Source organism: Tachyglossus aculeatus, chromosome 16 (assembly GCF_015852505.1).
Source record: "Tachyglossus aculeatus isolate mTacAcu1 chromosome 16, mTacAcu1.pri, whole genome shotgun sequence".
NCBI lineage: Eukaryota > Metazoa > Chordata > Mammalia > Monotremata > Tachyglossidae > Tachyglossus > Tachyglossus aculeatus.
The window spans coordinates 48,590,770-48,617,587 of record NC_052081.1 but is presented as its reverse complement, the minus strand read 5'-3'; the positions used below and the strand labels follow the sequence as shown (position 1 = coordinate 48,617,587).

Genomic DNA, 26,818 nt, shown 5'->3' with positions numbered 1-26,818 from the left:
GGCCCCACGGGGAGGACGGAGAGCCGGAGGAACCCCCTCAGGCGCCGCCGGGGACGGGGAGGGGGGAGCCCGGGGTCCCCTCCTCCCCGCAATACTGCAGGGCGAGACGCCGGCCGGCCGAGGCCCACCAGGGAGGAGCCCGCCGGTCGGCGCCGGCCGCCCCGTCCCCTCCCTCCCGTCCCCAGCCCCGGCGGGGCAGAGGGAGAAAGGGAAGGGGACGAAGCCCGGCCGGGTCTCAGCTGGGCCGGCACTGGACCTGCCCCTCTGAGCCGTCCTCGTCGTCTGAGCCCCCGGGCCCGCCGCTGCTCAGTCCCGTGATGCGGTAGCCCATGTTGAGCAGCATCACCTCCAGGGGGTCGGCGTTCATCCGCCGCTGGTTGGCCTGCGACGCGCCCTCCATGTCCTCCACCACCCGGCCGCCGGCGTCTTCGCTCTGCGGGCCGAGAGGAGGGGGCGCGATGGCGGGGGGGCCCGGGGGGCCGGAGGGCCGGGGACCGCCCCCCGCGGGCGGCGGGACCGCCGACCGTCCCCCTCACCTCCGGCCGCGGGTTCCAGAGCCGCACCACCGGGTCGATGCCGCTGGTGGCCAGGAAGCAGTAGCTGGGGTGGGGCTGCAGGCAGTTGACGATGGACTCGTCCCCCTGCAGGACCCGCACCAGGTTGGTGGTCTCCTTCTCCCAGATGAAGAAGGAGCCGTCGTCCGAGCCGCTGACGATGTACTGGGCGTTGCTGGGGGGGGGAGGGCGAGAGCGCGGAGGGTCGACGGCCGGGGCCGGGGAGCCCGCCGCCGCCCGCCGCCCGCCGAGGGCCCCCGCCTCCCCACCTGCCGAAGAAGTTGGCCTCCTTGATGTCGGTGGTCGTGTTGCAGTGGCCGCAGTAGCGGAACTGGTAGTCGTAGCTCCGCTCCCTCAGCACCATCTCGTCCTCCGAGATGGAGTCCTTGCGGTTGGAGCTGCGCAGCCGGACCGGGCCGCCGCCGCCGCCGCCGCCGCCTCCGCCGCCCCCACCGCCCTTCTTCTCCTCTGCGGGGGCCGAGCCGGGCCGTCACCCCCGCGCTCCCGCCACCTCCCGCGGGGGACTCAGGTGGGGGCTGGAGGGGGGCCTTGGGTCCTCATCGATCGTATTTATTTACTGTATGCGGAGCACTGTACTGAGCGTCGGGGCGCGGGGACAGCCCGTAGATCTTCCCCAGCTTTGTAGTTGGGAATGGGCGCTCCACGTGCCAGTGGAGCGGGCGGGCAAAAAGGAGGGCAGGGGGCACAGTGAGCCCGGCAGCTTGGGGACAGGCTACACCCCGGCCCGCACACTCGGCTTCGCTAATGCCAACCTCTTCACTAGACCAGCGGGGCTCCGTGGAAAGAGCCCGGGCTTTGGAGTCGGAGGACAGGGGTTCGAATCCCAGCTCCTCCACGTGTCTGCTGTGTGACCTTGGGCAAGCCACTTAACTGCTCTGAGCCTCAGGTCCCTCATCTGGAAAATGGGGATGAAGAAGACCGTGAGCCCCACGTGGGACAACCCGATCCCTTCTGCATCCCCCCCAGCGCTTCTAGACTGTGAGCCCGCTGTTGGGTAGGGACCGTCTCTAGACATTGCCAACTTGGACTTCCCAAGCGCTCAATAAATACAATTGATTGATTGATTAGAACAGTGCTTTGCACATAGTAAGCGCTTAACAAATGCCAACATTATTATTATTATTACCTCAGTCTCATCTCTTTCGCCGCCGACCCCTGGAACGCCCTCCCTCTTTATCATCATCATCATCAATCATATTTATTGAGCGCTTACTATGTGCAGAGCACTGTCCTAAGCGCTTGGGAAGTACAAACTGGCAACATATAGAGACAGTCCCTACCCAACAGTGGGCTCACAGTCTAAAAGAGGGAGACAGAGAACAAAACCAAAGATACTAACAAAATAAAATAGAATAGATATGGAGAAATAAATTAAATAAATAAATAGAGTAAAAAAATATGTACAAACATATATACATATATACAGGTGCTGTGGGGAAGGGAGGAAGGTAAGATGGGGGGATGGAGAGGGGGATGAGGGGGAGAGGAAGGAAGTCCTCCTAGACTGTGAGCCCGCTGTTGGGTAGGGACCGTCTCTAGATGTCTCTAGATGTTGCCAACTTGGACTTCCCAAGCGCTTAGTACAGTGCTCTGCACACAGTAAGCGCTCAAGAAATACGACTGAATGAAGGAATATCCGACAGACAGTGACTCTCCCCTGCTTCAAAGGCCCATCTCCTCCAAGAGGCCTTCCCTGACTAATCCCTTCTTTCCTCTTCTCCCACTCCTGCGTCACCCTGACTCGCTCCCTTTATTCATCCCCCTCTCCCAGCCCCGCAACACTCATGTATCTAGCTCTGATCTGATTTATTTGTATTAATGACAACAACGATGACATTTGTTAAGCGCTTACTATGTGCAAAGCACTGTTCGAAGTGCTGGGGAGGACACAGGGTGATCGGGTTGTCCCACGGGGGGCTCACAGTTTTAATCCCCATTTTGCAGATGAGGGAATGGAGGCCCAGAGAATAATAATAATAATAATGATGATAGCATTTATTAAGCGCTTACTATGTGCAAAGCACTGTTAATAATAATGGCATTTATTAAGCGCTTACTATGTGCAAAGCACTGTTCTAAGCACTGGGGAGGTTACAAGGTGATCGGGTTGTCCCACGGGGGGCTCACAGTTTTAATCCCCATTTTGCAGATGAGGGAATGGAGGCCCAGAGAATAATAATAATAATAATAATAATAATAATAATGGCATTTATTAAGCGCTTACTATGTGCAAAGCACTGTTCTAAGTACTGGGGAGGTTACAAGGTAATCGGGTTATCCCACTGGGGGCTCACATTTAATCCCCATTTTCCAGATGAGGAAACGGAGGTCCAGAGAATAATAATAATAATAATAATAATGATGGGATTTATTAAGCGCTTACTATGTGCAAAGCACTGTTCTAAGCACTGGGGAGGACACAGGGTGATCGGGTTGTCCCACGGGGGGCTCACAGTTTTAATCCCCATTTTGCAGATGAGGGAATGGAGGCCCAGAGAATAATAATAATAATAATAATAATGATGGGATTTATTAAGCTCTTACTATGTGCAAAGCACTGTTCTAAGCACTGGGGAGGACACAGGGTGATCGGGTTGTCCCACGGGGGGCTCACAGTTTTAATCCCCATTTTGCAGATGAGGGAATGGAGGCCCAGAGAATAATAATAATAATAATAATAATAATAATAATAATGGCATTTATTAAGCGCTTACTATGTGCAAAGCACTGTTCTAAGCACTGGGGAGGTTACAAGGTGATTGGGCTGTCCCACTGGGGGCTCACATTTAATCCCCATTTTCCAGATGAGGGAACTGAGGCCCAGAGAAGTGAAGTGACTGGCCCAAAGTCACCCAGCTAACTGGCGGAGCCGGGGTTTGAACCCGTGATCTCTGACCCCACTGAGCTACGCTGCTTCTCCATTATTAACGCGTTAACATCCGTCTCCAAGTCTAGACTGTAAGCGCGTTGCGGGCAGGGCTGTCTCTCGCACCGTACTCTCCCAAGCGCTGTACGGGGCTCCGCACACCGTAGGCGCTCAATTAATCGTATTTATTGAGCGCTTACCGTGTGCAGAGCACCGTATAAACACGACCGACGGACCGAAGGAGCTCGACGGCCCGTGCCCCCCGCCCTTCCCGGTTTCCCTGCTCACCGCCGTCGCTCTTGGAGAAGAGGGCCGCGTTGATGTCGCGGTTGAGGGCGTCGCAGGCGCTGCTGTGGGCCTGCTCCGGGAACTTCCCCTTGAAGTCGTCCAGGCACTCGAGCGCTTCGGCCACGTACTTGAGCTCGAAGAGGCAGCGGGCCAGGCGGAAGTGGGCCTTCAGGTGGCAGGGGTTCAGGGAGATGGCCTTCAGGCAATCCCGGAGCGCGTCGTAGTGGTCCCCGTCCCTTCAGGGGAGAGGGGAAGGCGAGCGGGTCGGCCTCTCCCCCCACCAAGGAGACGATGCCCGGAACAATCCAATCAATCTGCGCCTCAGGCAGAAACTCCTCACCCTGGGCTTCCAGGCCGTCCATCCCCTCGCCCCCTCCTACCTCACCTCCCTTCTGTCCTTCTCCAGCCCAGCCCGCACCCTCCACTCCTCCGCCGCTAATCTCCTCACCGTACCTCGTTCTCGCCCGTCCCGCCATCGACCCCCGGGCCTGGAATGCCCCCAATCCCTCTGCCCATCCGCCAAGCTCGCTCTCTTCCTCCCTTCAAGGCCCTGCTGAGAGCTCACCTCCTCCAGGAGGCCTTCCCACACTGAGCCCCTTCCTTCCTCTCCCCCTCATCCCCCCTCCATCCCCCTCATCTTACCTCCTTCCCTTCCCCATAGCACCTGTATATATGAATATATGTTTGTACATATTTATTACTCTATTTTATTTGTACATATCTATTCTATTTATTTTATTTTGTTAGTATGTTTGGTTTTGTTCTCTGTCTCCCCCTTTTAGACCGTTAGCCCACTGTTGGGTAGGGACTGTCTCTAAATGTTGCCAATTTGTACTTCCCAAGCGCTTAGTACAGTGCTCTGCACAAAGTAAGCGCTCAATAAATACGATTGATGATGATGATGATGATGATGATGAACAATCGATCGTATTTATTGAGCGCTTACTGTGTGCAGAGCACTGGACTAAGCGCTTGGGAAGTACAAGTTGGCAACATATAGAGACAGTCCCTACCCAACAGTGGGCTCACAGTCTAGAAGGGGAAGACAGAGAGCAGAGCACTGTACTAAGCGCTTGGAAAGTCCAAGTTGGCAACATAGAGAGGTGGTCCCTACCCAACAGTGGGCTCACAGTCTAGAAGGGGGAGACAAACACCGCCTCACCCGGGTTTGCCGGCCCTAGCCGCAGCCCGGCCCCACACATAATAATAATAATGATAGCATTTATTAAGCGCTTACTATGGGCAAAGCACTGTTCCAAGCACCAGGGCTAAGGGCTAAGCATTCCCAGACTGAGCCCCCTCCTTCCTCTACCCCTCCCCGCCGCCTTACCTCCTTCCCTTCGCCACAGCACCTGTATATATGTATAGATGTTTGTACGGATTTAGTACTCTATTTATTTTACTTGTACATATCTATTCTATTGATTTTATTTTGTTAATATGTTTGGTTTTGTTCTCTGTCTCCCCCTTCTAGACTGTGAGCTATTACTCTATTTATTTTACTTGTATATATCTACTCTATTTTATTTTGTGAATATGTTTGGTTTTGTTCTCTGTCTCCCCCTTCTAGACTGTAAGCCCACTGTTGGGTAGGGACCGGCTCTAGATGTTGCCGACTTGGACTTCTCAAGGGCTTAGTACAGTGCTCTGCACACAGTAAGCCCTCAATAATTACGATTGATTAACTTGTACTTCCCGAGCGCTTAGTACAGTGCTCTGCACACAGTAAGCGCTCAATAATTACGATTGATTGATAACTTGTACTTCCCAAGCGCTTAGTACAGTGCTCTGCACACAGTAAGCGCTCAATCTCTCCCCCTTCTAGACTGTGAACCCGCTGTTGGGTAGGGACCGTCTCTAGATGTTGCCAACTTGGACTTCCCAAGCGCTTAGTACAGTGCTCTGCACACAGTAAGCACTCAATCTCTCCCCCTTCTAGACTGTGAACCTGCTGTTGGGTAGGGACCGTCTCTAGATGTTGCCAACTTGGACTTCCCAAGCGCTTAGTCCAGTGCTCTGCACACAGTAAGCGCTCAATAAATAGAGAAGCAGTGTGGCTCAATGGAAAGAGCCCGGGCTTAGGAGTCCGAGGTCATGGGTTCAAATCCCAGCTCCGCCAACTGTCAGCTGTGTGACCTGGGGCAAGTCACTTCACTTCTCAGTTCCCTCATCTGTAAAATGGGGATGAATCAATCAATCGTATTTATTGAGCGCTTACTGTGTGCAGAGCACTGGACTAAGCGCTTGGGAAGTCCAAGTTGGCAACATCTAGAGACGGTCCCTACCCAACAGTGGGCTCACAGTCTAAAACGGGGAGACAGAGAACAAAACCAAACATACTAACAAAATAAAATAAATAGAATAGATATGAATAATAATAATAATAATGGCATTTATTAAGCACTTACTACGTGCAAAGCACTGTTCTAAGCGCTGGGGAGGTTACAAGGTGATCAGGCTGTCCCACGGGGGGCTCACAGTCTTCATCCCCATTTTACAGATGAGGTCACTGAGGCCCAGAGAAGTGAAGTGACTTGCCCAAAATCACACAGCTGACAATTGGCAGAGCCGGGATTTGAACCCATGACCTCCGACTCCAAAGCCCGTGCTCTTCCCCACTGAGCCACGCTGCTTCCCGTGGGACAGCCCAATCACCTTGTATCCTCCCCAGCGCTCAGAACAGTGCTTTGCACATAGTAAGCGCTTAATAAATGCCATTATTATTATTATTATCATTAAATACGAATGAATGAATGAGGTGGCACAGGCTCCCGGGTCCTTACCGGGAGAAGATCCCAGTGATCGGCGGGCCGCGTTCCAGGAGGGAGGTGATTTACAGGCCTACCCCCGAGCCCCGCTGAGGTCCGACCCACCCCGACGACCCCGCCAGCCCAGGGGCCGGCCCCCCGTGAGCCGAAAAGCCGCCCCCCGGGCCTCCCCGCTGGCCCGGGTCCGCGGCTCCGGCCCCCGGCCCCGCCCGGGGCTCACCACTTGCGCTTCATGTAGGCCGCGGCCCTGTTGCCGTACAGCATGGCGTTGTGCGGTGCCCTCTGCACGGCCTTGCTGTACAACTGGATGGCCTGGGTCCACTGCTGGCAGGCGAAGGCCTCGTTGGCTTGCTGCTTCACCCGCTCCAGGGACGGGGGCAGCTCCGGCTGGGGGCTGCGGCGGGAAAGGAACCGCGGGGGTGGGCAGCCGGGGACGGACGAGCGAACGAGAGCGGGGCCTACGGGCCGTGCCAACCAGTGGTGCCCGGCCTCTGGCTTCCCTTGCCCAGTGACTGGACACTACGGACCAGCCCCGGCCGCACTGCCGGAGGCCAAACAGGAGCCCCGGGGCACGGTCACCTCTGGTCCTCAGACCGAGGGACCCCCGAGGTCATCGTCTCTCCGCTCCCCGGGTCTCCCGAAGGCCGACGGCGGGGCCGGGCGGGGAACGGCGGGCCCTTTTACCTGCTGTGGGCTCTTCCCTCAGCCAACCGGAAGCCGTTGCTATGGAGATGGAGTCCATTGGACACCCCGTTGGTGGGCACCTTCCCATTCTGCACCTCTGGGACCCAGGCGGGGTGGAAGGGAGGAGAGTCAGAGAGGAACAGGTCAAAAAAAAAAAGTCAACGCTTCCCCGCGGCGGGCCGGGTGTGGACCCTCCCCAAGAGGCAGGACCGTCGGGGAACGTTTGGCCCCGCTGGTCCCGGAGGGCTCGACTGTAAGCTCGCTGCGGGCAGGGCATGTGTCCGTTCGTTCGTGGTTGTATCGTACTCTCTCAAACGCTTAGTACAGCCAAACTCTCCGCTCGTCCCCCCCCGTCCCCCACACGCTTCTTCACTCAGTTGTATTTATTGAGCGCCTACTGTGCGCGGAGCGCTTTACTAAGCGTTTGAGAGAGTAGGAAACAACCACGAACGGACACATGCCCTACCCGCAACGAGCTTACAGTCGGGCCCTCCGGGACCAGCGGATGAGTGGAGCCCAAGGGGCCACAGTCACTTCCTGCCTCTCTAAGCCTTCATTCGTTCAATCGTATTTATTGAGGGCTTACTGTGTGCAAAGCACTGTACTGAGCGCTTGGGAGAATACGACATAGCAACAAACAGTCACAGTCCCGCCCCCAGCGAGCTCACAGTCTAGAGGGGGAGGCTTTGCGGCTACGGGAACTGATCGACGAAAGGAGGGCCATTCATTCATTCATTCAATCAATCGTACTTACTGAGCGCTTACTGTGTGCAGAGCACTGTACTAAGCGCTTGGGAAGGGCCAGGCCTGGGCTGGCAATCAATCAATCAATCAATCGTATTTATTGAGCGCTTACTGTGTGCAGAGCACTGGACTAAGCGCTTGGGAAGTACAAGTTGGCAACATCTAGAGACGGTCCCTACCCAACAGTGGGCTCACAGTCTAGAAGGGGGAGACAGAGAACAAAACCAAACATATGAACAAAATAAAATAAATAGAATAGATATGTACAAGTAAAATAAATAGAGTAATAAATATGTACAAACATATATACAGGTGCTGTGGGGAAGGGAAGGAGGTAAGATGGGGGGATGGAGGGGGGAGAGGAAGGAGGGGGCTCGTTATGGGCAGGGAAAGCGTCTGTTTAATGTTATAGTGGACTCTCCCAAGTGCTCAGTACAGTGCTCTGCACGTAGTAAGCGCTCAGGAAATTCACCTGACTGTAAGGTCATTATAGGCAGGGAATGTGTCTGCTAATTCTGTTGTATTGTACTACCCTAAGTGCTTCGTACGGTGCTCTGCACATAGTGTGTGCTCAATAAGTACGATTGATTGATCCAGTGGGAAGAGTGCCAGGCCACGTGGACGGACAGACAGAAGGCAAAGGTGCCGTGAGGCTAGCTTGCCAAAGGTGGACACTTTGGGTGCTGGGTGACCTTGGCCGAGTCACTTCTCCGAAGTGAGAAGCAGCGTGGCTCAGTGGAAAGAGCCCGGGCTTGGGAGTCGGAGGGCATGGGTTCAAATCCTGGCTCTGCCGCTCGTCGGCTGTGTGACTTTGGGCAAGTCACGACCTCCCTGGGCCTCAGTGACCTCACCTGTCAAATGGGGATTAAGATTGGGAGCCCCACACGGGACAACCCGATCACCTTGTATCCTGAGCAGTGCTTTGCCCATAGTAAGCGCTTAGACTGTGAGCCCACTGTTGGGTAGGGACCGTCTCTAGATGCTGCCAACCTGGACTTCCCAAGCGCTTAGTACAGTGCTCTGCACACAGGAAGAGCTCAATAAATACGACTGAATGAACGACACTCCCCAGGGGCACCGGACCCAGAGACCCCAGGTCAGGGCTGGGCTGACGGTCTGGGCCGCAGCCCCCCGTCGTGCTCCCCTTTCATCATCAATCGTATTTATTGAGCGCTTACTATGTGCAGAGCACTGTACTAAGCGCTTGGTAAGTACAAACTGGCAACATATAGAGACAGTCCCTACCCAACAGTGGGCTCACAGTCTAAAAGACTTTCCCCTTTCCCCCCTCCCCGGCCCAAAACCAGGCGGTTTGCACTCACCCCCCGAGGAAGGGCACTTCTTGGGCAGGAGGAAGGTGTACGGCCGCTGCTTGTAGGTCAGGTCAAACAGATAGACCTGGTGATGAAACGGATGGGAAAGACTTTTAGACTGTGAGCCCACTCTTTTAGACTGTGAGCCCACTGTTGGGTAGGGACTGTCTCTATGTGATGCCAATTTGTACTTCCCAAGCGCTTAGTACAGTGCTCTGCACATAGTAAGCGCTCAATAAATACGATTGATTGATTGATTGATTGAAAGGTGAGGGGTGCCCGCCGTCCGGATCGTCTGACCGGGCGGGAGGGCGTCCGAGGGGACTCCTGGGGGTGGGGCGGGACGGAGAAAGCCAGAGACCCCGGCCGGACGAGGAGATTCTGGACCCACCAATGCCACACTAGGGTCACTGGTGACCGGTACAAACCCCAGCTTCCTGCGTGAACTTTAGCCCCAGGCCGGGGCTGAGAGGTTCAGGCAATCCCCCGCAGTGAGACCAGTATGCTGGGAGCTGCTGGGAGGGCTGGTTTCGGCCACCCCACCCTGCCCCTTCCCCTGCCGGGGCCCCGCTCCTCCGGCCCGGGCCCCCCGCCCGGGCAGCGCCTACCTGCTCGCCCCCCATATTGACCAGCAGCTCGGTGCCGCTGGGGCTGAAGGTGACGTAGGTGGCGACCAGGACTCTCAGCCGGTTGTTGTAGTCGGGCAGTTTCACGGGTAGGTGCCCTGGCGGGGGGCGGGAAGGGAAGGGGGGGAGACGTGTCGGGACAAGCGACTGGCCTCCTCTGCAGCAGCTGCTTGCTAACAGGCCGCCCGCGGGGCAACTGGGCCACATCTCAGTGGCCACTGGGCCCGGGGAGTCCCGGAGCTGAGCGGGGGGCGGAGGGGGCCGAGCTGGGCGGTACCTGCCACGTAGTACTGGGCTGCGCCGTCGGGCAGCGGTTTCTGCCGATCACAGAAGGTGTGCACCGCGGCCAGCGGGCTCTGCTTCATGCTCTTCCTGGCCAAAGAACCGAAGCTACGGTCACCGCCCGGGCCCCCCGCCGCTCGCCCCACCCTGGATCAGGGGTGCCTTCCTCCACGCCCCCCCGGCCCGAGACCCAGGGGCACGACCCATCGGCGGGCACGGGGCGGCACCTGCCTGTGGTTGTGGATCATGCGGATGTCGTAGAGCCTGACGAAGGGCCCGCTGGCCCCCACGGCCAGGCAGTTGTTGTCCTGGGGGTTGACCGTCAGGCACTTGGCCTCCACCAGCTGGCCGCAGTACTCCGTCAGGTCGATGAGCACCTCCGAGTGCTTGCTGTTCTCGCGCAGGTCATACTGCCTGAGGGCGGGCCGGGGTGCCGTCAGAGCGGAGGGCGGGGGGCGAGGGACACCCTAGGGGGGCTCCGGCGGCCGCTCGCTTCCCCGGATTCGCCGGAAGGCGTGCCTCTCCCGACTCCCCCCGCCCCGCGCTGGACGCCCGGCCCCACGGGGACGGCGGAACCGGACCCGGGCCGGCGGAGAGCGCGGCGGGAGCGGGGCGGGGCCCGCCGTCACCTGATGAGCCCGTCCTCGGCCGCGCTCCAGAACGTGTTGGGCCACATGGGGGCCGTGGCGATGCGCTTCACGCGGTTGGTGTGGTCTCCGAACATGTGGATGGTCTCCTTCACGGTCAGGTCGTGCACGTGCACCTTGGAGTCGGCCGCGCCCGTGATGAGGATGCGGTCCCCGGCGTGCGGCAGGAACTGGGGGCGGGGGGGGATGAAGAGTGGACGGAGGCCTCAGCCCTGCCGGACCGCTCCCCCCAAGGCAGCCGGCTCCTCCTGACTCACCCGCCTCCCATCTCCTCCGCCCCACCTGCCCCGTCCTCGCCCAAGGCCTCCAGCGTACCCACCCCAGGGCAAGGACACAGCCGGGGGCGTTGGCACCCAGCCCCCGTCAAACCAGCGGGCAGGAGACCCCCGCCGGCCTGAACCTCCAGAGCCAGGGCAGCCCATAGGCCCTTCACTGCGGGGGTCCGCTGACCCAGCACCATGAGGTTGGTATATATAATACGATTGATGATGGTAAGTCCACGTCTTGGTGCTAGAGGGTATGCGGAGGGCGTTTAAGGATCCTTCCGGGTGTCCTCTCAGCGAGCATGGCCTAGCACCTGTATTTATGTTTGTACGTACTTATTACTCTATTTATTTTACTTGTACATATTTACTAGTCTATTTTATTTTGTTAATATGTTTTGTTTCGTTGTCTGTCTCCCCCTTCTAGACCGTGAGCCCGCTGTCTCTCTTCCTCCCTTCAAGGCCCTGCTGAGAGCTCACCTCCTCCAGGAGGCCTTCCCAGACTGAGCCCCTTCCTTCCTCTCCCCCTCGTCCCCCCTCCATCCCCCCATCTTACCTCCTTCCCTTCCCCACAGCACCTGTATATATGTATATATGGTTGTACATATTTATTACTCTATTTATTTATTTATTTATTTTACTTGTACATTTCTATCCTATCTATTTTATTTTGTTGGTATGTTTGGTTCTGTTCTCTGTCTCCCCCTTTTAGACTGTGAGCCCACTGTTGGGTAGGGACTGTCTCTATGTGTTGCCAATTTGTACTTCCCAAGCGCTTAGTACAGTGCTCTGCACATAGTAAGCGCTCAATAAATACGATTGATTGATTGATTGATTGTTGGGTAGGGACCGTCTCTCTACGTTGCCGACTTGGACTTTCCCAAGCGCTTAGTACGGCGCTCTGCACACAGTAAGCGCTCAATAAATACGATCGAATGAATGATTGAAATGACAGAAATCCCCCCAGGCCGGCTCCCCGCCTGCAGGGTCGGGGCAGGGGGCAGACCCTCGAAGGTGGGGAACGGGGGAGCCGACAGAGTCGCCTTGGGGAGGACCTCAGAGCTACCGGAGCCGGGCACGTTCCTCGGGGAAACTTGACTTCAGTCCCTTTCCCACATCCAGTCCGCCCCGCCGGCCATCGCGTGTTACGGCCCAGGAACACGTAGCAACTACAACAATCGTGATCATAATAATAATAGTAATTGGGTTGTTTTTTTTTTTTTTTTAAGTGCTTACTCTGTGCCAGGCACGGTACGGTGGGCTGGGGTGGATACGAGCAGATCGAGTCGGACAACAGTCCCCGTCCCACGTGGGGCTCACAGTCTTAATCCCCATTTTCCAGATGAGGTAACTGAGGCACAGAGGAGCGAGGCGACTTGCCCAAGGTCACACGGCAGACAAGTGGCAGAGCTGGGATTAGAGCCAGGGTCCTTCTGCCTCCCATTCATTCAATCGTATCTATTGAGCGCAATGTGTGCAGAGCACTGTACTAAGCGCGCCTGGGCGCTACCCACTAGGCCACGTTGCCTCCGCACTTCAGCCTCCAAGGGGGCCGCAGGGAGGCAGCTTTTGAGTTCTCCTGTCTGGGCATCGGGGAAGCTCATCGCTCTGTGGACGTCCCGTCGACACCTCAAGCTCAACATGTCCCAAGCTGAGGTTCTCATCTTCCCTCCCAAGTCCTCTCCTCCTCGTTTTTCCACCATCGTCGCCAACGTCACCACCAACCCCATCTTTGAAGTCCGCAATTTAGGCATCACCCCCGTCGACGGCTCCGCTTTCAACCCCGACGTTCGGTCGGTCCTCCCTCCGCAGACCCGGGAAAGACCAGCCGACTGGGCCCGGAAGCGTTCGGAGAGCCGGCCCCGCCCCTCACCTTGACGGAGAAGATGTTGGCCGTGTGGCCCGTGTGCATGGACAGCAGCTTCTTGTGATGCAGGGGGTCCCACACGATGGTGTGCTGGTCGTCGGAGCCGGAAGCCAGCAAGCTGAAACCCAGAGGCAAGCGTCTGAGCGTCGGCCCTCAAATCCCAACTCTCCAGCATTCCCTTCTCTTCCTTTCCCCTCCCGCTGTCTCCAGCCTTGACTCCCTCCCCTCTCCCCGCACGGAACAGAGGGTAGACTCCGGTGACCCCGGTTCTCCATCGGACACCCCGAATCACTCCCACCTGATTCTCCACAGCTTCTTGCCAAACCCAACCAACTCTCCTCCGTCCCCACCCTCCGCGACCTCTCGGCCGGCTGGCCGCACCCGTTTTTCCTGAAAACGCTACCTAACTTTGGCTTCGCCGACGTCATCCCCTCCTGGTTCTCCTCCTATCTCTCGGGCCGCTCCTCCTCGGTCTCTTTCCCAGACTCCTCCTCTGCCTCCCCTTCTCCCGCCGGGGTGTCCCTCGAGGGTCAGTTCTGGGTCCCCTTCTAGTCTCCATTTTTACAGCCGCTCCCTGGAGGACTCATTCTCTCCCACAGCTTCGGTTCTCATCTGTACAAGGACGCCTCCCAGCTCCACCTCTCCGGCCCCGACTCCTCTCCCGCTCTACAATCTCCCATCTCCTCGATCGCTCCGTGGATGTCACCTCAAGCTCAACGGGTCCCAAGCTGAGACTCTCATCTTCCCTCCCAAGTCCTCTCCTCCTCGTTTTTCCACCATCGTCGCCAACATCACCACCAACCCCGTCTTTGAATTGCTCAATTCAGGCATCACCCCCGTCGACGACTCCTCTTTCAACCCCGACGTTCGGTCGGTCCTCCCTCCGCAGTGCTTTCGGAATCCATCCCTTCCACTCCATCCGGCCCCTCTGCCGCATCTCACTTTGAACACTGCGTCGGCCTCCTCGTCGTTCTCCCCTCCTCCAGTCTCTCCCCTCTCCAGGCCACCCTTCACTCCGCTGCCCAGATCGTTTTTCTATAACACCATTCTGCTCACCTCTCCCCGGTTCTCAAACCCCTCCCAGGCACCGCCTCAAGCCAAAAATCCCCCTCGCCATCTTTAAGCTACTCAGCCGGCTCTTCCCCTCCAAACATCGCTCCTCTCTCCCTCCACCCCAGCCCGCACGCTTTGCTCCTCTAACTCCAACCTACGAACTGTGCCTCGATCACGTCTCCCTCGTCTTGGACCCCTTCCTCTCACCCTCCCTCCCGCCCGTAACTTCCTCCCTCTTTGTATCTGCGACGCCACCCGCTCTCCCAATCTTCAAAGCCCTTCTGAAATCCCATCTCCTCCAGGTGGTCTTCCCTGAGTAGCCCCTCATCTCCCCACCTACCGCTTTGGCCCCCTCACGCCTAAGTGCTTCAGTCACCCTAGCCCCCGGGACACCTATGTATATATCCCATAAACTCTCTTACTTCCTCCAGTCTGGAATTTATTACTGTGTCGGTGTTCCCGGCTAGACGGGAAGGCCCTGGAGAACGGGGATCGGGTCTTCTGGCTCTACTGCGCTCTCCCGAGCGCTTAGTACAGTGCACACACCGTCGGCGCTCTAGCAATGATTGATCACAGGCTTGCTGTTTGGCATTGGGGGGGTGGGCGGGGGCCGAGGAGGGGTCGCTACCTGAGCTCCTTCTCCCCGGCCAGCCATACCCCAAGCTCGGGCCAGGGTTCACAACTCACCCCCCATCCAGAGACCCCTCCCCTTCCTCCCCACTCCTCCTCCTCCTCCCGTCCCCCTCAGTGCAGCCTCACTTACTCCCCCTTCTCGTTCCATTCCAGACAGTTCACGCAGCCAGAGTGCCCCTGACGATAAAGAAGCGGGAAAAAGGAAAAGGAGGTGGGTCGCTACCCTGGATCGTCTGAAACCCTTCCAACTGGGGCACGGGACCACACCAAGCAGGGAAGAGGGCCGGGCCTGCCCTCACGGAGCATACATCCTCAGCCTGGGAGGCCTTCCCAGACTGAGCCCCTTCCTTCCTCTCCCCCTCGTCCCTCTCTCCATCCCCCCCATCTTACCTCCTTCCCTTCCCCACTACGCCTGTATATCATCAATCGTATTTATTGAGCGCTTACTATGTGCAGAGCACTGTACTAAGCGCTTGGGAAGTACAAATTGGCAACATATAGAGACAGTCCCTACCCAACAGTGGGCTCACAGTCTAAAAGGGGGAGACAGAGAACAAAACCAAACATACTAACAAAATAAAATAAATAGAACAGATATGTACTAGGGATCCCAGGGATTTTGGGAGGTATATATGTATATATGTTTGTACATATTTATTACCCTATTTATTTATTTTATTTGTACATATCTATTCTATTTATTTTATTTGGTTAGTATGTTTGGTTTTGTTCTCTGTCTCCCCCTTTTAGACTGTGAGCCCACTGTTGGGTAGGGACTGTCTCTATATGTTGCCCACTTGGACTTCCCAAGCGCTTAGTACAGTGCTCTGCACACAGTAAGCGCTCAATAAATACGATTGATTGATTGATTGATTGGGAGGGCCGACTGCTCTTGAAAGAGGGCGAGAAAAGAGCCGGGTTCCTACCTGCAGCTCAGCCTCCAGGCCCAGCCGGCGGATGAACGGGTCAGTGACGTGGTAGCGTCGCTCGAACCTCACGGCGCCCCTCTCCTGTGCAGCAAGCGAGCTCTGGTCAGCCCCGGGGGCGGGAGTCAGGGCCGGCCCGTGGGGTGGGACGGGCCCCCGGGGGTGGCCTACCTTTATCTGCCGATGGATGAGGTCCCGGGCGACGTTGGCCATGGTCTCGGCACGGAGTCGGGGCTGAGGAAGAGCTAGAGCCGGACCGGCCGTCCACACGGGCGTTACGGACCGGCCGGCTCCGCCCGGGGCCTCCGCACACGGGTACCGGGCATGGGTCGGCCCCCCCAACCCATCGGTGGCCCGGGCCACCGCGGAGGATGGAGGAAGGGGACGGGAGAGGAAAGGGGAGGTCTCTCTATGTTGCCAACTTGTACTTCCCAAGCGCTTAGTACAGCGCTCTGCACACAGTAAGCGCTCAATAAATACGATTGATGATGATGATAGGGGAGCTGTCTCCCCCGTTGCTCCCGGCCACAGCCTCCCGGGTAACCCCTGCCCGTGTAGACCCTCCCACGGACGGCCCACCCGACCACCCCGGCCTCACATTCCCGCTCCCGCGGGATGCAGGGAGGCCCCGCGGTTCAGACTGGCCCATCCACTTATTAATAATAATAACAATAATAGCATTTATTAAGCGCTTACTATGCACAAAGGACCGTTCTAAGCGCTGGGGAGGTCACAAGGTAATCAGGTTGTCCCCCCGTGGGGCTCACAGTCTTCATCCCCATTTGACAGATGAGGTCACTGAGGCCCAGAGAAGTGACTTGCCCAAAGTCACCCAGCTGACAGTCGGCAGAGCCGGGATTTGAACCCACGACCTCTGACTCCAAAGCCCGGGCTCTTTCCCATTGAGCCACGCTGCTTCTCTATTAAGCGCTTACTGTGTGGCAGTAAGCACTGGGGGAGAGCGCGATGAAACAATAAACAGGCAGATTTCCTGCCCGCAACGGGCTTTCGGAGTTGGGGTGCGGGGGGAGAGAGGAATCAACAGAAATATATGACAGATACGGACAGAAGTGCCGGGGGGATGGGGCGAGCAAAGGAAGCGAATCCCGGCGACACGGAAGGGAGTGGGAAAAGAGGAGAGAAGGGGAAGAAGGCCTCTTGGAAGAGATGTGGCTTCCCTACGGGGGACGGTGGCTGTCTGTCGGATTTGGGGAGGGAGGGCGGGGAGACAGGCAAGATCTAGAGAAGCAGCGTGGCTCAGTGGAAAGAGCCCGGGCTTTGGAGTCGCAGGTCACGGGTTCGAATCCTGCCCCCGCCACGTGTCAGCTGGGTGACTTTGGGCAAGTCGCTTCACTTCTCTGGGCCTCAGTTCCCTCACCTGTAAAATGGGGATTAAGACTGTGAGCCCCCCACGTGGGACAGCCTGATCGCCTTGTAACCTCCCCAGCGCTTAGAACAGGGCTTTGCACATAGTAAGCACTTAATAAATTATTATTATTATTATCTAGGCCCGGCGGGAGGGTAAGCGCTAGAGAGATAATGCTTCCCTTCCCCACAGCACCTGTATATATGTATATATACATATATACACCTGTATATATGTATATATGTATGTACATATTTATTACTCTATTTATTTTACTTGTACATATCTATTCTATTTATTTTATTTTGTTAGTATGTTTGGTTTTGTTCTCTGTCTCCCCCTTTTAGACTGTGAGCCCTCTGTTGGGTAGGGACTCTGTCTCTATATGTTGCCAATTTGTACTTCCCAAGCGCGTAGTCCAGTGCTCTGCACATAGTAAGCGCTCAATAAATACGATTGATGATGATATATGTTTGTACATATTTATTACTCTATTTATTTATTTAACTTACTTGTACATATCTATTCTATTTATTTTATTTTGTTAGTATGTTTGGTTTTGTTCTCCGTCTCCCCCTTCTAGACTGTGAGCCCGCTGTTGGGTAGGGACTGTCTCTATATGTTGCCGACTTGTACTTCCCAAGCGCTTAGTCCAGTGCTCTGCACGCAGTAAGCGCTCAATAAATACGATTGATGATGATGATATATGTTTGTACATATTTATTACTCTATTTATTTAACTTACTTGTACATATCTATTCTATTTATTTTATTTTGTTAGTATGTTTGGTTTTGGTCTCTGTCTCCCCCTTCTAGACTGTGAGCCCGCTGTTGGGTAGGGACCGTCTCTATGTGTTGCCGACTTGTACTTCCCAAGCGCTTAGTCCAGTGCTCTGCACACAGTAAGCGCTCAATAAATACGATTGATGATGATGATGATGATTTATTTTATTTTGTTAGTCTGTTTGGTTTTGTTCTCCGTCTCCCCCTTCTAGACTGTGAGCCCGCTGTTGGGTAGGAGACTGTCTCTATGTGTTGCCGACTTGTACTTCCCAAGCGCTTAGTCCAGTGCTCTGCACACAGTAAGCGCTCAGTAAATACGATTGATGATGATGATTTATTTTATTTTGTTAGTATGTTTGGTTTTGTTCTCCGTCTCCCCCTTCTAGACTGTGAGCCCACTGTTGGGTACGGACTGTCTCTATCTGTTGCCGACTTGTACTTCCCAAGCGCTTAGTCCAGTGCTCTGCACACAGTAAGCGCTCAATAAATACGATTGACGATGATGATTTATTTTATTTTGTTAGTATGTTTGGTTTTGTTCTCCGTCTCCCCCTTCTAGACCGTGAGCCCGCTGTTGGGTAGGGACTGTCTCTATGTGTTGCCGACTTGCAATAATAATGATGGCATTTGTTAAGCGCTTACTATGCGCAAAGCACTGTTCTAAGCGTCTCTATGTGTTGCCAACTTGTACTTCCCAAGCGCTTAGTCCAGTGCTCTGCACACAGTAAGCGCTCAATAAATACGACTGATTGATTGATATACGGGCACGTACGGGGCCGCTCCCTGCCTCGTTCCTTGGGGCGAGTGCTGCTCTCAGTTCTCCCCCATAGTCGCTATCTGCTCTCTCCATCCGCTGTCCCCTCTTCCCCCGGCATTCCCCACCGGATTCACTCTTCCCGAGCCGACGTCCGACCCGCTCCCGTCCAACCCGAGAGGCCAGCCTCCCTGCCACCTTGGAATTCCGACCCATTCGTCGCTGATGCGACTTTTAGACTGTGAGCCCACTGTTGGGTAGGGACTGTCTCTATATCATCATCATCATCATCAATCGTATTTATTGAGCGCTTACTATGTGCAGAGCACTGTACTAAGCGCTTGGGAAGTACAAATTGGCAACATCTAGAGACGGTCCCTACCCAACAGTGGGCTCACAGTCTAAAAGGGGGAGACAGAGAACAAAACCAAACATACTAACAAAATAAAATAAATAGAATAGATATGTCCAAGTAAAATAAATAGAGTAATAAATATGTACAAACATATATACAGGTGCTGTGGGGAAGGGAAGGAGGTAAGATGGTGGGGATGGAGTGGAGGACGAGGGGGAGAGGAAGGAAGTGGCTCAGTCTGGGAAGGCCAATTTGTACTTCCCAGGCGCTTAGTACAGTGCTCTGCACACAGTAAGCGCTCAATAAATATGATTGATGATGATGATGATGCCACAGAAGCCCCGAGCCGGAAGAAGGGCCCAGAAAGACCCAGCGTCAAGACCCCGGGATCTGGCGGGGGGAGAGGGTGAGATGCTCTTTTTCACCGGGGAGGTATTTGTTAAGCGCCTACTTTGTGCCGGGCAGCATTCGGGTTCTCCGGCGCGGAGAGGCCCCTTGAGGGAAGGCACCTGTGCCAACCTCGGAGGCCGCCCCCCACCCCGGCCCCTTTCACCTGACCCTTGACCCCCGGGCTGGCGGAAAGAGCCCGGGCTTTAGAGTCACAGGTCATGGGTTCAAATTCCGCCTCTGCCAACTGTCAGCCGGGCGACTGTGGGCAAGTCACTTCTCTGGGCCTCAGTTCCCTCATCTGGGAAAAGGGGACGAAGACAGAGCCCCACGTGGGACAACCTGATCACCTTGTAACTCCCCCAGCGCTTGGAACAGTGCTTGGCATATAGTAGGCGCTTAACAAATACCGAAATTATTATTATTCTCTGTGCCTCAGTTCCCTCATCTGTCAAATGGGGATGAAGACTGTGAGCCCCCCAACCTGATGACCTTGTAACCTCCCCAGCGAACAGAACGGTGCTTCGCACGTAGGAAGCGCTTAACAAATGCCATCATTATTATTAGAGGGGCAGCATTTGGGTTTTCTGGCGCGGAGAGGCCCCTTGAGGGAAGGCACCCGTGCCAACCTCGGAGGCCGCCCCCCCCACCCCGGCCCCTTTCACCTGACCCTTGACCCCCGGGTGGGCGGAAAGAGCCCGGGCTTGGGAGTCACAGGTCATGGGTTCAAATCCCAGCTCCACCACTTGTCAGCTGTGTGACTTTGGACAAGTCATTTAGCTGCTCTGGGCCTCAGTTCCCTCATCTGGAAAATGGGGATGAAGACTGTGAGCCCCCCGTGGGACAATCTCATCTCCTTGTAACCTCCCCAGCGCTCAGAACAGTGCTTTGCACATAGTAAGCGCTTAATAAATGCTATTATTATTATTATTATGTCAAAGGGCCCTGTCGGTGCCGAGTGTGGGGCAGGCAGAACTTCCTCCTCCTCCACTTCATCACCTTGTAACCTCCCCAGCGCTCAGAACAGTGCTTTGCATATAGTAAGCGCTTAATAAATCCTATTATTATTATGTCAAAGGGCCCTGTCGGTGCCAAGTGTCGAGTGGGCAGAACTTCCTCCTCCTCCACCTCATCACCTTGTAACCTCCCCAGCACTCAGAACAGTGCTTTGCACACAGTAAGTGCTTAATAAATCCTATTATTATTATGTCAAGGGGCCCCGTCGGTGCCAGGTCTGGGATGGGCAGAACTTCCTCCTCCTCCACCTCATCACCTTGTAACCTCCCCAGTGCTCAGAACAGTGTTTTGCACATAGTAAGCACTTAATAAATGCTATTATTATTATTATGTCAAAGGGCCCTGTCGGTGCCAAGTCTGGGGCGGGCAGAACTTCCTCCTCCTCCACCTCATCACCTTGTAACCTCCCCAGCGCTCAGAACAGTGCTTTGCACACAGTAAGTGCTTAATAAATCCTATTATTATTATGTCAAAGGGCCCTGTCGGTGCCAAGTGTCGAGTGGGCAGAACTTCCTCCTCCTCCACCTCATCACCTTGTAACCTCCCCAGCACTCAGAACAGTGCTTTGCACACAGTAAGTGCTTAATAAATGCTATTATTATTATGTCAAAGGGCCCTGTCAGTGCCAAGTCTGCGTTGGGCAGAACTTCCTCCTCCTCCACCCCATCACGTTGTAACCTCCCCACCGCTCAGAACAGTGCTTTGCACACAGTAAGTGCTTAATAAATCCTATTATTATTATGTCAAAGGGCCCAGTCGGTGCCAAGTCTGGGGCGGGCAGCACTTCCTCCTCCTCCCCCGCATCACCTTGTAACCTCCCCAGCGCTCAGAACAGTGCTTTGCACACAGTAAGTGCTTAATAAATCCTATTATTATTATGTCAAAGGGCCCTGTCGGTGCCAAGTGTGGGGCGGGCAGAACTTCCTCCTCCTCAACCTCATCACCTTGTAACCTCCCCAGCACTCAGAACAGTGCTTTGCACATAGTAAGCACTTAATAAATGCTATTATTATTATTATTATTATGTCCAAGGGCCCTGTCGGTGCCAAGTCTGGGGCGGGCAGAACTTCCTCCTCCTCCACCCCATCACCTTGTAACCTCCCCAGCGCTCAGAACAGTGCTTTGCACACAGTAAGTGCTTAATAAATCCTATTATTATTATGTCAAAGGCCCCTGTCGGTGCCAAGTTTGGGGCGGGCAGAACTTCCTCCTCCTCCACCTCATCACCTTGTAACCTCCCCAGCGCTCAGAACAGTGCTTTGCACATAGTAAGCGCTTAATAAATGCTATTATTATTATTATGTCAAAGGGCCCTATCGGTGCCAAGTGTGGGGCGGGCAGAACTTCCTCCTCCTCCACCCCATCACCTTGTAACCTCCCCAGCGCTCAGAACAGTGCTTTGCACATAGTAAGCGCTTAATAAATGCTATTATTATTATTATGTCAAAGGGCCCTGTCGGTGCCAAGTGTGGGGTGGGCAGAACTTCCTCCTCCTCCACCTCATCATCTTGTAACCTCCCCAGAGCTCAGAACAGTGCTTTGCACACAGTAAGTTTTTAATAAATCCTATTATTATTACGTCAAAGGGCCCTATCGGTGCCAGGTCTGGGGCGGGCAGAACTTCCTCCTCCTCATCACCTTGTAAACTCCCCAGTGCTCAGAATAGTGCTTTGCACACAGTAAGTTCTTAATAAATCCTATTATTATTATGTCAAAGGGCCCTGTCGGTGCCAAGTCTGGGGCGAGCAGAACTTCCTCCTCCTCCACCTCATCACCTTGTAACCTCCCCAGCGCTCAGAACAGTGCTTTGCACATAGTAAGTGCTTAATAAATGCTATTATTATTATTATTATGTCAAAGGGCCCTGCCGGTGCCAGGTCTGGGGTGGGCAGAACTTCCTCCTCCTCCACCTAATCACCTTGTAACCTCCCCAGCGCTCAGAACAGTGCTTTGCATATAGTAAGCGCTTAATAAATCCTATTATTATTATTATGTCAAAGGGCCCTGTCGGTGCCAAGTCTGGGGCGGGCAGAACGTCCTCCTCCTCCACCTCATCACCTCGTAACCTCCCCAGCGCTCGGAACAGTGCTTTGCACATAGTAAGTGCTTAATAAATGCTATTATTATTATGTCAAAGGGCCCTGTCGGTGCCAAGTCTGGGGCGGGCAGAACTTCCTCCTCCTCCACCCCATCACCTTGTAACCTCCCCAGCGCTCAGAACAGTGCTTTGCATATAGTAAGCGCTTAATAAATGCTATTATTATTATGTCAAAGGGCCCTGTCGGTGCCAAGTGTGGGGCGGGCAGAACTTCCTCCCCCTCCACCTCATCACCTCCCCAGCGCTCAGAACAGTGCTTTGCATATAGTAAGCGCTTAATAAATGCTATTATTATTATGTCAAAGGGCCCTGTCGGTGCCAAGTGTGGGGCGGGCAGAACTTCCTCCCGCTCCACCTCATCACCTCCCCAGCGCTCAGAACAGTGCTTTGCATATAGTAAGCGCTTAATAAATGCTATTATTATTATGTCCAAGGGCCCTGTTGGTGCCAAGTCTGGGACGGGCAGAACGTCCTCCCCCTCCACCTCATCACCTCGTAACCTCCCCAGTGCTCGGAACAGTGCTTTGCACACAGTAAGTGCTTAAGAAATCCTATTATTATTATGTCAAAGGGCCCTGTCGGTGCCAAGTGTGGGGTGGGCAGAACTTCCTCCTCCTCCACCTCATCATCTTGTAACCTCCCCAGCGCTCAGAACAGTGCTTTGCACACAGTAAGTGCTTAATAAATCTCCTATTATGATGACGTCCAAGGGCCCTGTCGGTGCCAAGTGTGGGGCGGGCAGCACTTCCTCTTCCTCCCCCCCATCACCTTCTAACCTCCCCAGTGCTCAGAACAGTGCTTTGCACATAGTAAGCGCTTAATAAATGCTATTAATCAATCAATCGTATTTATTGAGCGCTTACTGTGTGCAGAGCACTGTACTAAGCGCTTGGGAAGTACAAGTTGGCAACATGTAATTATTATTATGATGATGATGTCCAAGGGCCCTGTCGGTGCCAAGCGTGGGTCGGGGAGAACTTGCTCCTCGTCCTCTTCCCTTAGAGAAGCAGCGTGGCTCAGTGGAAAGAGCCCGGGCTTTGGAGTCAGAGGTCATGGGTTCAAATCCCGGCTCTACCAATTGTCAGCTGTGTGACTTTGGGCAAGTCACTTAACTTCTCTGGGCCTCAGTTACCTCATCTGTAAAATGGGGATTATGATTGTGAGCCCCACGTGGGACAACCTGGTCACCTTGTACCTCCCCAGTGCTTAGAACAGTGCTCTGCACTTAGTAAGCGCTTAATAAATGCCATTATTATTATTATTATTATTATTATTCCCTCCTTCCCGCTGACCTCTGACCTCCGGGCGGCCTGGCCCAGGAGGACTGGTCCAGTCATCATCATCATCATCAATCGTATTTATTGAGCGCTTACTATGTGCAGAGCACTGTACTAAGCGCTTGGGAAGTACAAATTGGTAACATATAGAGACAGTCCCTACCCAACAGTGGGCTCACAGTCTAAAAGGGGGAGACAGAGAACAAAACCAAACATACTAACAAAATAAAATAAATAGAATAGATATGTACAGATAAAATAAATAAATAAATAAATAAATAAATAGAGTAATAAATATGTACAAACATATATACATATATACAGGGGGTGGGTGGTCCGGGCAGCCCCACCGAGTCCTGGGCCCGGCCCCCCTCTGCCCCGGGGGGCTCCTGAGCCCTCCCCGGCCTCCTGGTCCCCAGGCGGGCGCTCAGCACAGTGCTGGGCACAGAGTCAGAGGTCATGGGTTCAAATCCCGGCTCCGTCAACTGTCAGTTGTGTGACTTTGGGCAAGTCACTTCACTTCTCCGGGCCTCAGTTCCCTCATCTGTAAAATGGGGGGTGAAGACTGTGAGCCCCCCGTGGGGCAACCTGATCACCTGGTATCCTCCCCAGCGCTTAGAACAGTGCTTTGCATCATCATCATCATCAATCGTATTTGTTGAGCGCTTACTATGTGCAGAGCACCGTCCTAAGCGCTTGGGAAGTACAAATTGGCAACATACAGAGACAGTCCCTACCCAACAGTGGGATCACAGTCTAAAAGGGGGAGACAGAGAATCAATCAATCAATCAATCGTATTTATTGAGCGCTTACTATGTGCAGAGCACTGTACTAAGCGCTTGGGAAGTACAAATTGGCAACACATAGAGACAGTCCCTACCCAACAGTGGGCTCACAGTCTAAAACCAGAGAGAACAAAACCAAACATACTAACAAAATAAAATAAATGAAAGTGCTTAATAAATGCCGTTAAAACAGAGTGAGCGCTTAACACATAGCACCATGAGGATGAGGGCGGGGGGGGGACAGAGAACAAAACCAAACATATGAACAAAATAAAATAAATAGAATAGACAGGTACAAGTAAAATAAATGAATAAATAGAGTAATAAATAGGTGCAAACATATATACAGGTGCTGTCGGGAAGGGAAGGAGGGAAGACGGTGGGGATGGAGGGGGGGGACGGTTACCTGTCAGGCCTCGTCTCCGGAGTGGCAGGCGGGGCCCATGCCCACCCTTGGGGTCAAGGGGTCAAGGGTCAGGGGTCAGGGCTCCAGGCTGCCCAGCCTTCTCATGCCCTCCACCCCCCCACATGCAAACACACACACGTACACGCACTCACACTCACCTATACACACATATACACACCCACAGACACACACAGACACACAAATACAGCCCCCTCCTGCTCTGTTTATCTCCCCCAGCTGTCCTGGGCCAGGGCGAACCCCCGCACTGCGCCTGCGCCACGCCGCTAACGCGGGCGCCCCCGCCCGGCCAAGAAGCTACGCTACGCCGCTGGCGCCCGGCCCCTTGGAGAATCGCCCCCGCCCACCCGTCTGCGCGCGCACACACCCGTTCAACGTCCGCCGGCCGCCGGCAGCCAATGGGAGGGGAGGGCGGGGGAAAGGAAATGAGGCCTCACGGGCGGGGGCCGCGGGGCACGCTGGGAGTTGTAGTCAATCAATCAATCGTATTTATTGAGCGCTTACTGGGTGCAGAGCACTGTCCTAAGCCCTTGGGAATCAATCAGTCGTATTTATTGAGCGCTTATTACTCTATTTATTTATTTATTTTACTTGTACATATCTATTCTATTTATTTTATTTTATTAATATGTTTGGTTTTGTTCTCTGTCTCCCCCTTCTAGACTGTGAGCCCACTATCATCTCTACGCTGATGACACCCAGAGCTACATCCCTGCTCTGTCCCCCTCTCTCCAGGCTCGCATCTCCTCCTGCCTTCAGGAAATCTCCATCTGGATGTCTGCCCGCTACCTAAAACTCAACATGTCCAAGACTGAACTCCTTGTCTTCCCTCCCAAACCCTGCCCTCTCCCTGACTTTCCCATCTCTGTTGACGGCACTACCGTCCTTCCCATCTCACAAGCCCGCAACCTTGGTGTCATCCTCGACTTCGCTCTCTCGTTCACCCCTCACATCCAAGCCGTCACCAAAACCTACCGGTCTCAGCTCCGCAACATTGCCAAGATCCGCCCTTTCCTCTCCATCCATACCGCTACCCTGCTCGTTCAAGCTCTCATCCTATCCCGTCTGGACTACTGCACCAGCCTTCTCTCTGATCTCCCATCCTCATGTCTCTCCCCACTTCAATCCATACTTCACGCCGCTGCCCGGATTGTCTTTGTCCAGAAACGCTCTGGGCATGTTACTCCCCTCCTCAAAAATCTCCAGTGGCTACCAATCAATCTGCGCATTAGGCAGAAACTCCTCACCCTGGGCTTCAAGGCTGTCCATCCCCTCGCCCCCTCCTACCTCACCTCCCTTCTCTCCTTCTCCAGCCCAGCCCGCACCCTCCGCTCCTCTGCCACCGCTCACCTCCTCACCATTAGGCCTCGTTCTCGCCCGTCCCTCCGTCAACCCCTGGCCCACGTCCTCCCCCTGGCCTGGAATGCCCTCTCTCTGCCCATCCACCAAGCTAGCTCTCTTCCTCCCTTCAAGGCCCTACTGAGAGCTCACCTCCTCCAGGAGGCCTTCCCACACTGAGCCCCTTCCTTCCTCTCCCCCTCGTCCCCCTCTCCATCCCCCATCTTACCTCCTTCCCTTCCCCACAGCACCTGTATATATGTATATATGTCTGTACATATTTATTACTCTATTTATTTATTTATTTTACTTGTACATATCTATTCTATTTATTTTATTGTTAGTATGTTTGGTTTTGCTCTCTGTCTCCCCCCTTTCAGACTGTGAGCCCACTGTTGGGTAGGGACTGTCTCTATATGTTGCCCACTTGTACTTCCCAAGCGCTTAGTACAGTGCTCCGCACACAGTAAGCGCTCAATAAATACGACTGATTGATTGATTGATTGATTGTTGGGTAGGGACCGTCTCTATATGTTGCCAACTTGTACTCCCCCTCGTCCCCCTCTCCATCCCCACCGTCTTACCTCCTTCCCTTCCCGACAGCACCTGTATATATGTATATATGTTTGTACATATTTATTACTCTATTTATTTATTTTACTTGTACATATCTATTCTATTTATTTTATTTTGTTAAC

At 54.3% G+C, this 26,818-nt stretch overlaps 1 protein-coding gene across 1 annotated transcript; it reads right to left on the bottom strand.

Moving 5' to 3' along the window:
• Positions 1-161: 161 nt before the first annotated feature.
• On the bottom strand, positions 162-25,014 carry WDTC1 (WD and tetratricopeptide repeats 1). The gene is made up of 16 exons (XM_038758504.1): positions 24,765-25,014; positions 15,707-15,780; positions 15,536-15,619; positions 14,740-14,786; positions 12,930-13,041; positions 10,776-10,963; positions 10,378-10,560; positions 10,142-10,236; positions 9,847-9,962; positions 9,248-9,323; positions 7,182-7,278; positions 6,718-6,891; positions 3,730-3,965; positions 824-1,022; positions 537-729; positions 162-433 (listed from the first exon to the last, which is right to left on the bottom strand). Exons 2-16 carry the CDS (start codon positions 15,746-15,748, stop codon positions 236-238), a joined length of 2,040 nt encoding a protein of 679 aa, XP_038614432.1. The 5' UTR covers positions 15,749-15,780; positions 24,765-25,014; the 3' UTR covers positions 162-235.
• Between the last annotated feature and the right edge of the window lie 1,804 nt (positions 25,015-26,818).

Coding starts and splice junctions, on each gene's coding strand:
- WDTC1 (XM_038758504.1), bottom strand. CDS start 15,748: ATGGCCAACGTCGCCCGGGACCTCATCCATCGGCAGATAAAG. Junction 10,561..10,775: donor GCCGAGGACGGGCTCATCAG/GTGACGGCGGGC, acceptor GCCCGCCCTCAG/GCAGTATGACCTGCGCGAGA. Junction 6,892..7,181: donor GAGGGAAGAGCCCACAGCAG/GTAAAAGGGCCC, acceptor TTCCCGCCGCAG/CCCCCAGCCGGAGCTGCCCC.